Here is a 16339-nt window from a genome sequence, read left to right as displayed (position 1 = left end):
CATCTGCTTATCTGAAAAGCAGCAGTAAAGATGCACTCTAGCTGAGACCTATTGGAATGTCCTTAGTTAAAGCTCACACAAAATGAAAGTAGGGGCCATAAATGAAGAGCATAAAACCTCTGAAACAAAATCTTACTTAATTGTTGAGGACAGCAGGTGACAGTTGTCGCAGACATTCGTTAACATGGTTAGTTATGCTGAAGGTCAGGAAATCAGATTAATTTAGGTGTACCCACTGGAAACCATGAATGCCTCCATTAAAAAACTGCCAATCTATCTAATAGGTGGTGAGGTATTTCCTCTGCAAATGAACAGTTTGAAATCCTACTAGATACAAAACAAGGGTATAACAAAAGATGAGTTGATGCATCATCTGTATAAAATTTGTATATATATCAAACGCTTCAGCACTATAATACAGTGGTGAAACTGAGCACTCCTGTAGATAAATAGAGTCAAGATATAATCGCAGAAAACATTTTCCTTGGTGTAGTAAGCTGAATTGCAGACCTCACCGAAATCTTGCTAATTTCAAAAAGTGCAACTGGCTTGTTGTCCCGCATTGTCCAGTTGGTGGAGCAGAACATGCTCTTGGACTTGAATCAACGCCTCTCGGCAGACCTTCGCCGGCTCAAACTGTTTGCGTCAGCGGGACGGTGCAGCAGGTCCCCCGGGGACAAAACACACAGATGTGCACATATTTACACACCCACATGTACTTGAATCTCTGCTACTCATATCAGCATCACGGAGCACACCAAAACCATATGACTGTGAAGAGGCTGATGATTTAACAACAGAGAAAGTCTTAAGCATCAACGAACCATAATGGAGAAAAGAGCTGAAAGTAATGTAGGCCGCGGGTTCATTAAGTGGTTCGTTCTGCAACATGTGACAACTTACATTATTAGATTACATGCAAACTGTCATCCGCTTAATGCTCTTAATTGATAGTGTGGCTGTCTGTGGATATATAAAAAAGAGTGAAAAGAAAATTACTGCCCACTGCTTTAACTTAAGACTTTCTCCTCACTTGTCTTTTTAATCAGCTGGGGAGATTTAGCCTGAAATATATTTTCTTTGTCAGCATCAGCCTGCTTCATTTTCTTTCTGTCTCAGACAATCACACCTTGAAGCTGCTCACTGAAAAAAAAAGATATTCTTGGATAGTGAGCAGTATAGCTAATCAGGGATGGGGGTTAAGCAGTGTGCTTAAAGGCACTTTTTCTTATGGAAAGAACTGGTATAAATGTGGAAAGATCAAATATCATTTTTGGACTTTTACAGTCAACAACACACTGAACCTGACTTCTAATATTCACAGCAGCAGTGGTTCAGTGTAACACTGGAAATGTTCAATACCTGTGTACCACAGTGAAAATATGGGTTGCAATATAATGTTTTTTCTTGCTTATAGTTAATGTCAAATGCTTCAAATATATTTATGAAGCATGCTGTTTACATAACCAAAAACTAAACAAGCAGATGCTTTGACTCATGTCAAAGTTGCAGTTTCCATGAGCTTAGCTCCAGCAAACCCAAAATGACTTGAATCCATAACAGCTGTCAGCACTTTTATGTTTTACAGTTACTAAAGTCTGGTATTTAGAATAAAGTCAAAAATATTTATTTCTTATAAAGTTTCAAATATATATATATTTTAACTTTCCTGATTTAAATTCAAAGTCAGTTTCTACAGTAGTAAACACTGACTTCATTATCCATCTGTGCCAAATCAAATATGCGGATCCATCCACAGCGGTGACCCTGTGGGAAATAAGAGAGCAGCTGAAAGCACTGCAGTCCTGGGCATGGATGTTTACCACAGCTATATAAAGGGGGTGGCCTTTCTTGTGTACCAAATATGGCAGTGATGACAAGATGTTAAATTGCACAATAGATTGAGGCAAATGTGTGAATTATTTAACAGAGAGAATTCCCGAACAAAAGGAAAAAAAACTTTTAAAAAAATATGAGTAAAACATGAAACTGCTTCTCAAATTATGGTTGAGCCTCTAAAAATTGGGAGGCGGTGTATAAAAACTACAGTAATTCCTAAATGGTGAATGCAATAATTTATTTAAACCCACTGTATTTAAAGCTGAAAATCTCCACTGTTATGGTGTTTAAAATAAATAGATTTTTTTTTTAAAATTGTGCATTTATTCAAATATTTAGGTACCCAACTGTGGATATTAAGAGATTAGTTTGTGTACTGCTGAAAATGAAGTAGTAGGCATTAAAAGCATGTTTTGATTGTTTCATATTTTATATTCTTTATATTCAGAAATGTTTGAACTATGTGAGAATATGATGAGGACAACATCTGTGCCAAACATAGAATTCAAGAAGCGTCTAAAGTAAGAGTACAGACGCATTTCAAACTGTCCCACGTTTCAACAGATGCACGACTGAGATTCTGACAACCACACGATTCATGATAAAAACAACGTGATACCCATTTATAGGTTCAGGTACAGGATACTAAATATGGCTGAAAGAGTTTGTCTGACATTTTTTAAGTTTACAGTTCAATTCAGTTTTATTTATATAGTGCCAAATCACAACAAAGGAGTTTTTCCTTCCCACTGTCAAGTGGGAAGGAAAAACTCCTTTGTTGCAGGAAGAAACCTGCTTTAGAGCCAGGCTCAGGGAGGGGCAGCCATCTGCTGTGACTAGTTGGGAGTCGAGATGGACTATTCAAGGAAATGTTAGTTTCCTTAAGACCTACTAAAGGAATTGCATGATGTTTTTTTTTTCTTTTTCGTTATTGGATAGTGGATTAGTGAAGATTATACAGGAAAGCGACGAAAGAGCACTGGAAGACAGCAGCAAAGGGCTGAGGGTAAGCTCTGTTTTAGGCATATAGCCATATGGTTCAACCAGTGTACTAAACTGGTGTCCAACATTGCGTGATTATCTGCTTGAAGCCACAATCTGTGCATATGGACAATTAAACGTCAGCTTTAATAGAACAGGCACACTTTGCTCTGTCAGTTCAGTTCTCTAATGTACTGACCTCAGAACAGCTTTCCCTTGTTCTCTCGCTGCACTTCAATGCTGCGGTCTGATAATGTGAAACACTGCAACTTTAGCCATTATTCTACTCTCACCAGGGAAATGGCTGCTGTAAGATAACACAGTGCCAGCAGACCGAGCGCAAAATGGATATAAATAATAAATGTAAGTAAAAGGAGTACAAATATGTATAAGGCATTAATTAACAGTGATAAACCGTACAAGTGATTGATGCTGGACTGTGTTACGATACCTTTCAGATATCCTGCTCATGCATTCAGTGTAAAATACTCAAAGCCAAACATTGAGCTGAATGAGCACTTTGCAGCTACTATATTGTTTGGGCCACAGGTGAAAGTACAAGTCACAGCTGTGAGCATTAAGCACCTGATACATGCTTATTATGAACTGATTTCCTTTGGTTCGCTTAATATGGTTACAGCATTAAAGTGCATTATATCAGTGACGATGTGAAGGCTAACCTTTTTACTACCTTTTTCATACTGAAACCACAAGCACTGCTCATCTTTACAATAATAGCTCCTTAATGTATCGACACATGAATCATTGCTCTGCTTGCTTTTTTGTTCCCAGCTAATAACTCCCCTCCCTACACTGCCTTGTGAACACTCACAAACCCCTGATTTGTGGCCATTAACAGCTGTTTTATAGGCTGTAAATCAGTATATGCCAGAGCCAGATTAATCTGCCAGTGATTCCAAAATATGAAGCTACTATTGGATACCTCACAACACTAAACACGTTTCCTTTTTTTGTCAAATGGCAAGAAACCCACTACTGCACATGTCAAATGATGATTTGTTGGTCCATTAATCAACTGATAATCATTTGTGAACAATTTTGATAACTCATTATGTTTTTTTTGCTAGCTTCTCCGACCTCCATGATAGTGACGATTTCATATGTTAAATTCCCTGGAACATTTCAATAATGTTTTAATTAAAAAGCACTGATACATTCTTAAAGATAAATCATGATCATGATCTTCCAAACAGAAAAGACAAAAGAGATGAAGGATTCCTCACAGTTTGTGTGTTTATTCAGCAGTGCAAATGTCGCGCACGGTTGGGTTTATGATTTACTAAATTGTGGCATGCAAACCTTTTTACTTTTGGTGTGAGTGAAATATGCATAAAAAGACTTTCAAAATGATTTTCCCACCCTCTGCCCCTCTTTCGTATGACTGCCACACTTAATGTTACTGGGCTACAGCACTGATAATCTTATAATACCCAGTAAGAATGGATAGGACCAGTGATGGAACCTAATTTACTCAAGCACCTAAAGTACAGTTTTAATGTACTTTTTCATTATTTAAACATTTCTATGTTATACTGCTTTCTAATTGATGTGAATATTGTATTTTTGTAATATAACACTATTAAAAAAAAACTTTATTTTCTGATTTTAAAATATAAATCAACTAATATATAATGATTCTGTATTATTATGGGCAAAGCTACCTAGCAGTAAAAAGGTAACTTAGTCATCCTTATCTGCAACATTAAAAGTTATATATACATTAATAAATTACTAATTAGACTTTAATAATGAAATATATACAATAGAGTACTTTAACTGCATTCACTGGGCCCTCTTTAGGTACACCTATTCAACTGCTTATTAGTGCAAATAAATCAGCCAATTAAATGGCAGCAACTCAGCGCATTTAGGCATGTAGGTCCGCATGTACAATATGAATCCTCCACAGATCAAACCTTTAATCTAAGGAGCTTGGAAAGAAAGTGACCGGACTTCTTTAAGGCATTTCTGCTCTCATCTGAGAAGCTTTTTCAGTTCCAAGACCAAATGGTGGACAGTTCCAGGTCCCACTATAGTGGGTAAGCAACCCTGTTAAGGGATTAAATATCCCTCTTCCCACCCCTTAAAAAAACAAAAATATAGATCCACACTGCTTGTACCAGCAATACAGGCAAGTGTGGGGGATAGGGACACAGACTCATGAATAGATGGACATGTCATAAACTAATATTCATCATGCATGATGTCAACTCAAAATGATTTCTTGAACATGGAAATGACTTCAGTGTTCTCAAATGGCCTCCACAGTTACCAGATCTCAGTCCAGAAGAGATCTGGAGGAAGGGTAGATGAAATGAGAAGAAGCTAATTTAAAATATTCACAATACACACACACACACACACACACACACACACACACACACACACATATATATATATATATATATATATATATATATATATATATATATATATATATATATATATATATATATATATATATATATATATATTAGGGGTGGGGGAAAAATCGATACTGTGTAGTATCGTGATATTTTGTTTGCTAATAATGTATCAATACAGGGACAGCAGAAATCGATATTTTGTTACAAAAAAAGTTTTTGTGCTCTGACTTCAGAGCATGTTTGTCACGGTGCGGCATGGCACACCGTGGAAGGAGTGGGAAAGGAGGACCCAGGCGCGGTGCTCTACGTATAGACAGTGTTTATTTACAGAGGGTGATATCAAACAACAATAAATCCCCGTGTTTCTCCCCAGACTCCCGTGTCGTGTCCTCCAAGTGCTCTCTGCTCCCGTGTCTGCACTCCCGGTGCTCGCTGCTCCTTAAGCCTTCCACGCTCCTCCTGCGCGAAACAATAGCGGCAGCAGTCAGGACACTGAACAATGGCAGGCATACACTACACGACCAAAACCTAAACTGGGTAACTAACGTGGAGTCCCAAGCAATGATCCCGCGTCGGTGGGAGCTCCAAGACTCTCTTAAGTAGCTCCCCCGACGAGGCCTGATCAGCAGCAGGTGTGTGGCTTCGGGTGTGGCCAGTCCCCTTGCAGGGCCACACCCTCCAGGCCTGATGCCGCCTATAAACAAGTGCTCAGCCACCCACACACACATATACACAAGCACAGGGAAGGGGGAGCAACACCAAAATACACAACAATAATAATAATAATAATATAATACATGACTGCTCAGGGATCCTGGGTCGCCCAGTCCCAGGACCCTGACAATGTTGATCCTTTTTCTGAGCAAGAACCCTGACATTCCTTCACTGTCCAAATGTGTTTAACTTTTTTTTGGCAGCAATAAACATGACAGTTTACTTATTTTAATTTAAGACATGTTTTATTTTAATTAAGTTTAAAACTTTTTTATTTAATGTAAAATTATATTTTGTTTTAATTTACTTTCAAATTCTTCAGTTGCTGAATGGGCTGCATAGATTTTATATATGTTATAGTTCAGAATAGCTATAATTGTACCAGATGGTTGCATTCAGTTAAGTTGGACTAGACTGTAATACAAACCATTCAGTTTGTCAACAATAAAACTGACTGAAATGAGAGACTGAGTGCGAGACTTTGATATTAGATAAAATGAATACTGATAAAGTTTACCTTTATGTACAGAATCTGAATATCGCAAAATATTTTAAAAAATTGCAATAATATCATATCGTGCGTTAAGTATTGTGATAATATCGTATTGTGGGATGTATGGTGATTCCCACCTCTAATATATATATTAATATATTAATTAGGGGTGCAACGGTACACCAAATTCACGATTTGGTTCGATACTTTGGTGTCACGGTTCGATAGTTTTTCGATACAAAAATAAATGTTCATGCCTTTTTAATTTGTCATTTATTAAAATTAGAAATATATATTTTAACTCAAAAGTACAGTTTTTAAATTTAATGTTGCTGAAACAACAAAGTAATAAAATAATAAATCTGATCGAGAAATCACTCATCTTTGGAAAAGAGAGTTTATTACAGAGAAATGGCTCTTTCCAAACTAAAAGCTATACTATCCGCTTCTTCTGGGCTATATTCTCAGTAGCATATTAAACATATCAGGTCCCCATAAGGAGAATCATGTGCTAACGGCTGTCTAAATGACTCGGGTAAAGTTTGTAGCATGCGTACTTGTTGTTTTTGTCTGCTTCCACTTGTCTTTGCACTAGGATGATGTCGGAGTAAATGTGCAGTCATATTCGTTGTGTTCCCACTAGTGCTGTCAGCGTTAATCTCGTTGAAATGACGTTAACGCCACAACACGGAGAAATCTCCGTTATCGAGCTACCGCGGATCGCCCTGTGCGTGGGGCTGGATGGCCAACACGTTAATGAGCTAACTGCGCTAACACACTAGTTCCCACCAATGTAACTGAGCATTGTGTGGCACATCCAACATACTGTTTTACTTTAGTCCATGACGCGCTTACCTTCAGGGTCATACGTCACATGAAAACCAAAATAGTTCCAAATGCCAGATCTGAATGAGGGTGGGGGAGGTTCAATTTGCCATGTTGCAAGGAGAGCTTAACTTCTGTCTCGCTAACTTGCCATGCGCTCAGTGAATCTGCGTTCGACTACTCCGCCTAGGCTGCACTGTCAAGCGCAGATCCACTGAGTGCTCAACACAGACAGCATCGTCAGAAGGAAAGTTGATAAAATAAATTAAAAATTTTGTATTGTTCGATACATATGCGTACCGAACCGAAAGCACTGTATCGAACGGTTCAATATCGATACGAGTATCGTTGCACCCCTAATATATATATATATATATATATATATATATATATATATATATATATATATATATATATATATATATATACAGTGGGGCAAAAAAGTATTTAGTCAGCCACCGATTGTGCAAGTTCCCCCACTTAAAATGATGACAGAGGTCAGTAATTTGCACCAGAGGTACACTTCAACTGTGAGAGACAGAATGTGAAAAAAAAATCCATGAATTCACATGGTAGGATTTGTAAAGAATTTATTCGTAAATTAGGGTGGAAAATAAGTATTTGGTCACCTCAAACAAGGAAAATCTCTGGCTCTCACAGACCTGTAACGTCTTCTGTAAGAAGCTTTTCTGTCCCCCACTCGTTACCTGTATGAATGGAACCTGTTTGAACTCATCATCTGTATAAAAGACACCTGTCCACAGCCTCAAACAGTCAGACTCCAAACTCCGCCATGGCCAAGACCAAAGAGCTTTCGAAGGACACCAGGAAAAGTATTGTAGACCTGCACCAGACTGGGAAGAGTGAATCTACAATAGGCAAGCAGCTTGGTGTGAAAAAATCAACTGTGGGAGCAATCATCAGAAAATGGAAGACATACAAGACCACTGATAATCTCCCTCGATCTGGGGCTCCACGCAAGATCTCATCCCGTGGGGTCAAAATGATCATGAGAACGGTGAGCAAAGATCCCAGAACCACACGGGGGGACCTGGTGAATGACCTGCAGAGAGCTGGGACCAAAGTAACAAAGGTCACCATCAGTAACACACTACAACGGCAGGGAATCAAATCCCGCAGTGCCAGACGTGTCCCGCTGCTGAAGCCAGTGCATGTCCAGGCCCGTCTGAAGTTTGCCAGAGAGCACATGGATGATACAGCAGAGGATTGGGAGAATGTCATGTGGTCAGATGAAACCAAAGTAGAACTTTTTGGTATAAACTCAACTCGTCGTGTTTGGAGGACGAAGAATACTGAGTTGCATCCCAAGAACACCATACCTACTGTGAAGCATGGGGGTGGAAACATCATGCTATAGGGCTGTTTTTCTTTCAAGGGGACAGGACGACTGATCCGTGTTAAGGACAGAATGAATGGGGCCATGTATCGTGAGATTTTGAGCCAAAACCTCCTTCCATCATTGAGAACTTTGAAGATGAAACGAGGCTGGGTCTTCCAACGTGACAATGATCCAAAACACACCGCCCGGGCAACAAAGGAGAGGCTCCGTAAGAAGCATTTGAAAGTCCTGGAGTGGCCTAGCCAGTCTCCAGACCTCAACCCCATAGAAAATCTGTGGCGGGAGTTGAAAGTCCGTGTTGCTCTGCGACAGCCCCAAAACATCACTGCTCTCGAGAAGATCTGCATGGAGGAATGGGCCAAAATACCAGCTACTGTGTGTGCAAACCTGGTAAAGACCTATAGTAAACGTTTGACCTCTGTTATTGCCAACAAAGGTTATGTTACAAAATATTGAGTTGTATTTTTGTTATTGACCAAATACTTATTTTCCACCCTGATTTACGAATAAATTCTTTACAAATCCTACCATGTGGATTCATGGATTTTTTTTTCACATTCTGTCTCTCACAGTTGAAGTGTACCTCTGGTGCAAATTACTGACCTCTGTCATCATTTTAAGTGGGGGAACTTGCACAATCGGTGGCTGACTAAATACTTTTTTGCCCCACTGTATATATATATAAATTCCCCACTCGCCCCTGTGGGCGGTCTATTCTTCAAGCTCGGGTCCTCTACCAGAGGCCTGGGAGCTTGAGGGTCCAGCTGCGGTGTCTTAGCTGTTCCTAGGACTGCGCTTTTCTGGACAGAGATCTCCAATGTTGTTTCTGGGATCTGCTGAAGCCACTCGCCCAGTTTGGGAGTCACCGCACCTAGTGCTCCAAGTACCACTTGGACCACTGTTACCTTCACCCTCCACATTTTCTCGAGCTCGTCTCTGAGCCCTTGGTATTTCTCAGCCAATTACGTGGCAGCAACTCAGCACATTTAGGCATGTAGGCACGGTCATCTGCTCAAGTTCAAATCGAGTATCAGACTGAGGAAGTAATATGATTTAAGTGACTTATGTGGCATGGTTCAGAGAGCTGATTGGTATTTTCCTGAATAGCCTCTCTAGGATTTACAGTTAATGGACCAACAAAGGAGAAAATATCCAGTGAGCTCTTCTATATATACAGACAGTATGTACAATATGAATCCTCCACAGATCAAACCCTGGTGGGTTACATGAATAGGATGAGGGACCTATGGATATATATATATCTATCTATCTATCTATCTATCTATCTATCTATCTATCTATCTATCTATCTATATATATATATATATATATATATATATATATATATATATATATATATATATATATATATATATATATATATATATATATATATCTCCATCCATCCATCGATTCGCTTCTGCTTATCCTTTTCAGGGGCTGGAGCCTATCCCAGCTGTCATAGAGCAAGAAGCGGGGTACACCGTGGACAGGTCACCAGTCTGTCTCAGGGCTAAGAAATAGAGACAGACAACCATTCGCACTCACATTCACTCCCAAATTCACACCTATGGGCAATTTATATTGACCAATTAATCTATCCCCACTAACTGCATGTCTTTGGACTGCGGGAGGAAGCCGGAGTACCCGGGGAGAACCCATGCAAACACGGGGAGAACATGCAAACTCCACACAGAAAGACCCTGGCCTGATGGTGAAATTGAACTCAGGACCTTCTTGCTGTGCGGCAACAGTGCTAACCACCGTGCCTACCAGAGATGGGCAGTAACGCGTTACTGTAATCTGATTACTTTTTTCAGGTAATGAGTAAAGTAAGGGATTACTATTGCAAAAATGGTAATTCGATTACCGTTACTTTCCCGTAGGAACGCTGCGTTACTAAAACTGTGATGACATGTCAGTGTCTCATGACAGTGACGTAAGCGAGTGCGCCGTTAGTGACAACAGCTGTGTGCAGATCAACAATGGATCATATATCAATGCGGGAGAGAGTATGAGCGTGCAGCGTTTAAAGCGTGGAAGTACTGACCTTACTTCGACTTTGATTCCATAAAAAGTGACAAAAACATTAGTGTACGTTGTGTGTGGGAAGAAAACTTATTTTTACAGCGAAAAAACCCCCTTAAACTTCCAAGCAAGCACCGAGTGCGCTATGACGTAATGGGAAACTCACAGAGAAACTCGCGGATTCTTCAACTGACTGCTGCGGCACATCAGCACCAGGGTAAACCTCCACCTACCTTACTCCTGCTTTACAGGTGAAAATAGACCAACAGGACCGCTAGTCTTTGATGTTATTTATTTTCTGCTGTGTTTTACTTGCATCTATTTGAAAGAGTGAGTGTAAACACAAAAAAACCCAAATATTTTATGTGCTGGAATGTGCAGAAAATAGGTTTAAATGTTAAACAAATTTCTTCCAGTCAGAGAATGTTGCATATAATTACATTTTTGCTTGGTGCATAAAGTTAAAAGGTTAAAACTAATAAAACAAGTTTTAAAAAGAGACTTTTCCATTTGATTACATTTTGCATGATGGATTATGCAGAAAAAGTAGAATTGGGCTGAAAGATCTATCGCTTTATCACCTATTCAGGTTGTAAATCATGTTTTTAAAAAGTAACTAAGTAATTAACTCATTCACTGCCAGCCATTGGCAGTGAATGAGTTAAACCCATTGACTCATGCACTGCAATTGACGGCTATAGACGTCAATGGCAGTGAATGAGTTAATTACTTTTGAAAATAAGTAATTAGTAAAGTAACGGGATTACTTTTTTGGGGAAGTAATCGGTAATTAGTTACTGATTACTTTTTTCAAGTAACTTGACCAACACTGGTGCCTACATCTATCTATCTATCTATCTATCTATCTATCTATCTATCTATCTTTGTTAATATCTCAAAATACAATAAAAAGGTTCCAAATCCTTATAACATGTTGGTCACAATCCTGCAAAAAAAAAAATAACTCAAACCCACTATTACACCATCTCACAGGGCTAGAGGTACAAGAGCTCTCACACGTGCTCTGTGCTTAACCTTGCAATATGTGCTGTAACCAAAACAGCTCAAACGGCACTCACACTATTGTCTAAAAGAGGCTGTGCAGTTGTTGCATTCAGTGGCCCTCAAAAGGTAGAACATTATTTTTTTGTGCGATGCAGTGAAGTGTGATGTTTGTGTGTCCCGTCTATACGCCAGCACACAAGTGAATTGCTACAGTTTGGCAGAGAGAAGCATGGGAAACATGTACAAGCTTCTTTGAGTGGATTGAATTAAGCCATGAAAGAGATTAATCTGTTTTTATTTTTAGACACATTAAAGGGTGTGCTGACATTTTTACAAGTCTGTCTTAAAGAAAAAAACATTTCAGATAACGACGAGTGAAATGAATAGATTTTGTTTCCTGTCCCTTAAACAGAAATAACAGAAGTGATCTCTTTATAGCCAGCATTAGCAGAAGAGGCTCTATTGGCAAAGAGCTGAATGTGATGAATGCAATCATCACAGTACTTCAAAAATTAAAAAATCAATTCTGGTTCAAACCAGTATTTAGCAATTTAATTATCGTCAGTCATTTGGTCAAGGGATCATTTAATAATAATAATATGTATGTTAAATTTTTATATTTGGGGTGAAATATCAAGTCTTTTCAAGTAAACCGGTTCAAGTCCAATTCAAGTCCCAGGTCATTGGTGTAAAAGTCCAAGTCAAGTCACAAGTCTTAGAACATTTTTTCAAGTCAAGTCTAAAGTCATAAAATTAATGACTCAAGTCTGACTCGAGTCCAAGTCATGTGACTCGAGTCCACATCTCTGATAACTAGTCTAAACTAAAACATTGGGTCACTTTGTCAGACTATACGTCAGACTATACAACTTAGCTAACTGGCAAATCAGTAAATGTTAACCCTAAAATAATTTCACATCCAAAGTTATATGAATGCTTTATTTTTGTTTTGAACACATATCATAGTGTTATTTTCCTTCAAAATTTCAGCTTGTCTCAACGTCATAAATGGCCTGTTTAATGGATTCCTGAATGCTGCAAAGCTGAGAAAACAACACTGATCACTTCATTGGAGCTGAAAGAATGTGGACTACTTTTAGCTCCCACTGGTGCTTTGGTCCTTCTTTGTTCATGAGAATAGAAGCAGCATTTGGGCCCATAAATTCCCAGTTATATCAAGTTAGAAAAAGCGGATAGCAGTGGAAGCCCCATGGAAAATAAATTTTTTTTAAAATTCACTTTATGTTGAAACCAGGTCACCACGTATGGAGTTAAGACGAAAATCCATAGAGAATATTGAATGAAACACAAGATTAATTTTTAATTTAACATTTGTTCACTAACATGAACCATCCATCCATGTATTTTACTTCTGCTTATTCAAAGTTGCATCCTGGTTGAAGAAACATCCTATTCCCCAGCAATCCTTTACAGTTTCTCTTGGAGTATCCTCAAGACACTTCTGGGTCAGATGAGGCAGTCCTGGTCTACCATTAGTCATCGCAATGGCTCTGCTGTCAAACAATCAGAGATTGTCTTCTGTTTTTTTGGTTTTTTTTAATCATTCTACAATGCATCTTTTGTCCTGTCTTACCCCCATCACTCCAACCGGTCACGGCAGATGGCTGCCCCTCCCTGAGCCTGGTTCTGCCAGATGTTTCTTGAGGTTAAAAGGGAGCTTTTCCTTCTCACTGTTGCCAAGCACTTCCTCATTGTTGGGATTTTTCCTCTATTATTGTAGAGTTTACCATAGAATGTAAAGCGCCTTGACTGCCAACTGTTTTGGAGATTTGAGCCCCAGCAACCCCGGTATCGGGAGGGGAGGGGGCACAAGGGGCGAGATTCCGTAATAGGCTGTAACTTGAAGTCGTATCCATAGAAACCTCTGAATCTCACCTAAACCTCATATAAACCATTTCTACAACCACCAAACACACACGCAACCAGTTTTTGCTTTGTGCAATCGTTTCAAATGTTGTTGCCAAGCAAAATAACCCAAGATCCTATGTACCGCCTGGAAATGCTATTAATTGCCATGGTAACCAGAGCTGCTCCAGGAAACACTGTGGAGCTGTTCTGACTTTAAGGGTGTTAGTCTTTCTCTTCTAGGTGAACGATGAAGTGAATGATGACGACTGTTGTTTGCAACTTGACTATATATTTGATTCTGGGGTCTGACTATGTTGCAGGTTTACACTTCAGGATGAAAAAACTTGACAAATGTTACATTCATCTACAATATGTGCTCACTTTTATTCCTTCTGGCTTTTGCAGAGAAACCAACAGTCATAGATGTGGGCATCTATATCAACAGCATCGGCCCTGTGTCATCCATTGATATGGTGAGTTATGGCTTTATCTCCATCGTCTGCCCCATCTGCACACAAACACATTTGTCCACTGCCCGATATTAGCATCATCAGACACGAAAGCTGTCATTCCTCATGCTGTATTTGGAGGCCACGTGGCCCATCACAGCTGTTTGTGTTGCGGCAGAAGCCAAGAAAGACAGGTGTGGACACTCTTTTTGTTTCCCTATGTCCTATGAATAAGCTTGAATTCATCAAGTTGGTGAGTTTAAAATTGCTGCTATGAAAGTATTCTGCTATTCAATTAGACAGCAGTTTGGGTCTCAGTAGAGATGAGCCTCATTTTATTCCAGTTTTCTTCATTTAGTTACTGCATCTTTTTGACTGGCATGAAAATCACAAGAACAAAGTTCAACTGTGAGGGGGAAAAATGGGTTTGGAGAAAGACCAGGACATGGATCAATGGCTTTTTCATAATGGAGGGTCTGATCAGATTCAATAAAACATATGAAGAGCTGAAGCTGAAAGGTTGATGAGCAGTAATGAGAAAATAGCTACTTTTCAGACAACTAAACGCATAAGCAGTCTGTTATTTGGCCTTCAGTGGAGTGCAGCAGACTAAATGGAAGCAACCTCCTATTATTTTGAATCCAAAGGGTCTGTTCTGCCGCTGTCAATAGAGTCAGATATGCATATTTTTCTCCTTTAATTTCTGTCTTCCAATATAAAAAATGTATTGGTTTACAAACAGACTAAATGATGAAAGTACTTCATCTGAACCTGCTCAGTCACAATATGCTTACCTGGAGCAGTTGACTGGCGGTGTAAAATATTCCCAATTATAAAACAGATGCAGCCTTTTTGTATTCAAGCCCAATGGACTACATTTTAAAAGACTGCACTGTACAAAGTTGTTTTAAGTCTACCTATTACACTTTCACTGTGGACTCCCACAGCAGAGGATGTTTAGGTTTTCTCTGAAAGTGAAAGCGGATAAATTCAATTTGGGATGCAAAATGGTGTTGCTGAACTCACAGTTCATTAAGTTGATTTTCTACTTTGTACTCCAAGGAGCCGGCAGGACTCGCACAGTCATTTTGAAAGATAGTCTTTGGAACTATTACTAAGGTTACCAAACTGTGACCAAACCAAATGCCAGCTAGGGCCAGTGTTTGACACTTCTTGTCCCGGTTGATTTGCTAACACTTCTGCTTGGTGTGTTAATGCAACTGAAATGGGGAGGAAACAAGAGCGCCTAATTTGTCACAAACAGTACAGAGAAGCACCTAATGCAACATATTACGGCTCAGCCAAACACATGCCCACTGTTTTGACAAAGAGGTTAGTCTACAGTAAGCCTTTTTTGTCATTGTATAATCCATAGCTATGTTATTTTCCTCTGCCTTCTTCACAGTAAAAGCCAACCTGTATTTCAGCAGATGAACTCTTTTAATATATAACCCTCTGAAGTTCCCTTTTTAAAAGGCACAATTCAGTTAAATATAGCTCCAATATAGAGCGTTAAACTGATGGGCTGCCTGTAGAGTTTATAGCTATTGGTAATTTCCAACCCCAGATGATGGCCAGTAACTGAAAAATCTAACTACATGTTGGGTCGACCAAGCCTGCAATGAGTGAATGGCATGGAAGGTTAAAATGAGTTTCTGGTTATGCTGTAGATTTCTTGCAGAAGTCTAAATCAGGTATTAGTGTTTGGAGAGAAGGACCATTAAGTACGTTTTGATGTGTGTCAGACTATTTATTTGTGCAGCAGATTTTAATTGACTAAAACTAAGAGACGACATTTTTGGCTTTTGACTTTAGTAGAATCCAAGTCTCCAAGTTTCTAAATGTTGTCCATTTATCCATTTTCTTCCACTTATCCAATTGGGATTGGGGGTGGAGCTTATCCAGTCTGTTGCTGTGCTACCACAGAGAGGCAGACAGCCATTCAGAATAACCCAAATAAACAACATGCAAACTCCACCCATGAAATGCAAGGCCAGCATTTACAATTCTTCCTTGTATATGTTGTGCTTTCAATGTTGCTGTGTCCTAATTCCATGGATTTCCTCTGGCATCTTTTCACAATCCAAAGACATTCATATCAGGTCAGTTGTTGATTCTAAATTGGTTGTATGTATGGATGTGAGACTGTGTGGTGGTTGGCTGTATCCCTGTGTTTCTGTAATGAAATAACACCTGGCGAGGGTGTACCCTGCCTCGCTCACACCCTATAACAGTAAAGATGCGCCCCAACGCTCCAGCGCCCCGGTAACCCAACGTTTATGGATGGCTTGTATTCTGGGACCTGTGCTACAAAAGGACTTCAACATACCCCAGATATCTTTTCCTTACCCTGCTTCTCTAACCTTACATATTATCACCAGTCAGGCTG

The 16339-nt window shown here is 39.3% G+C and overlaps 1 protein-coding gene across 1 annotated transcript in view; it reads left to right on the top strand.

The window, feature by feature from the left end:
• Positions 1-16339, top strand: part of LOC146642494 (gamma-aminobutyric acid receptor subunit gamma-3-like) — a 174224-nt gene that overhangs the window by 48439 nt on the left and 109446 nt on the right. Inside the window, exon 3 of the mRNA XM_085398690.1 lies at positions 13907-13974. Coding sequence (XP_085254816.1) covers positions 13907-13974 — 68 coding nt within the window. The remainder of the gene's footprint in view (positions 1-13906; positions 13975-16339) is intronic.

The sequence above is a fragment of the Rhamphochromis longiceps genome, linkage group LG23, assembly GCF_057381845.1.
Source record: "Rhamphochromis longiceps isolate RC_006_pf linkage group LG23, R_longiceps_female_GT1.1, whole genome shotgun sequence".
Taxonomy (NCBI): Eukaryota; Metazoa; Chordata; class Actinopteri; order Cichliformes; family Cichlidae; genus Rhamphochromis; species Rhamphochromis longiceps.
Note: the sequence above shows the minus strand (reverse complement) of the source record. Positions and strands in the feature narration are given on the sequence as shown.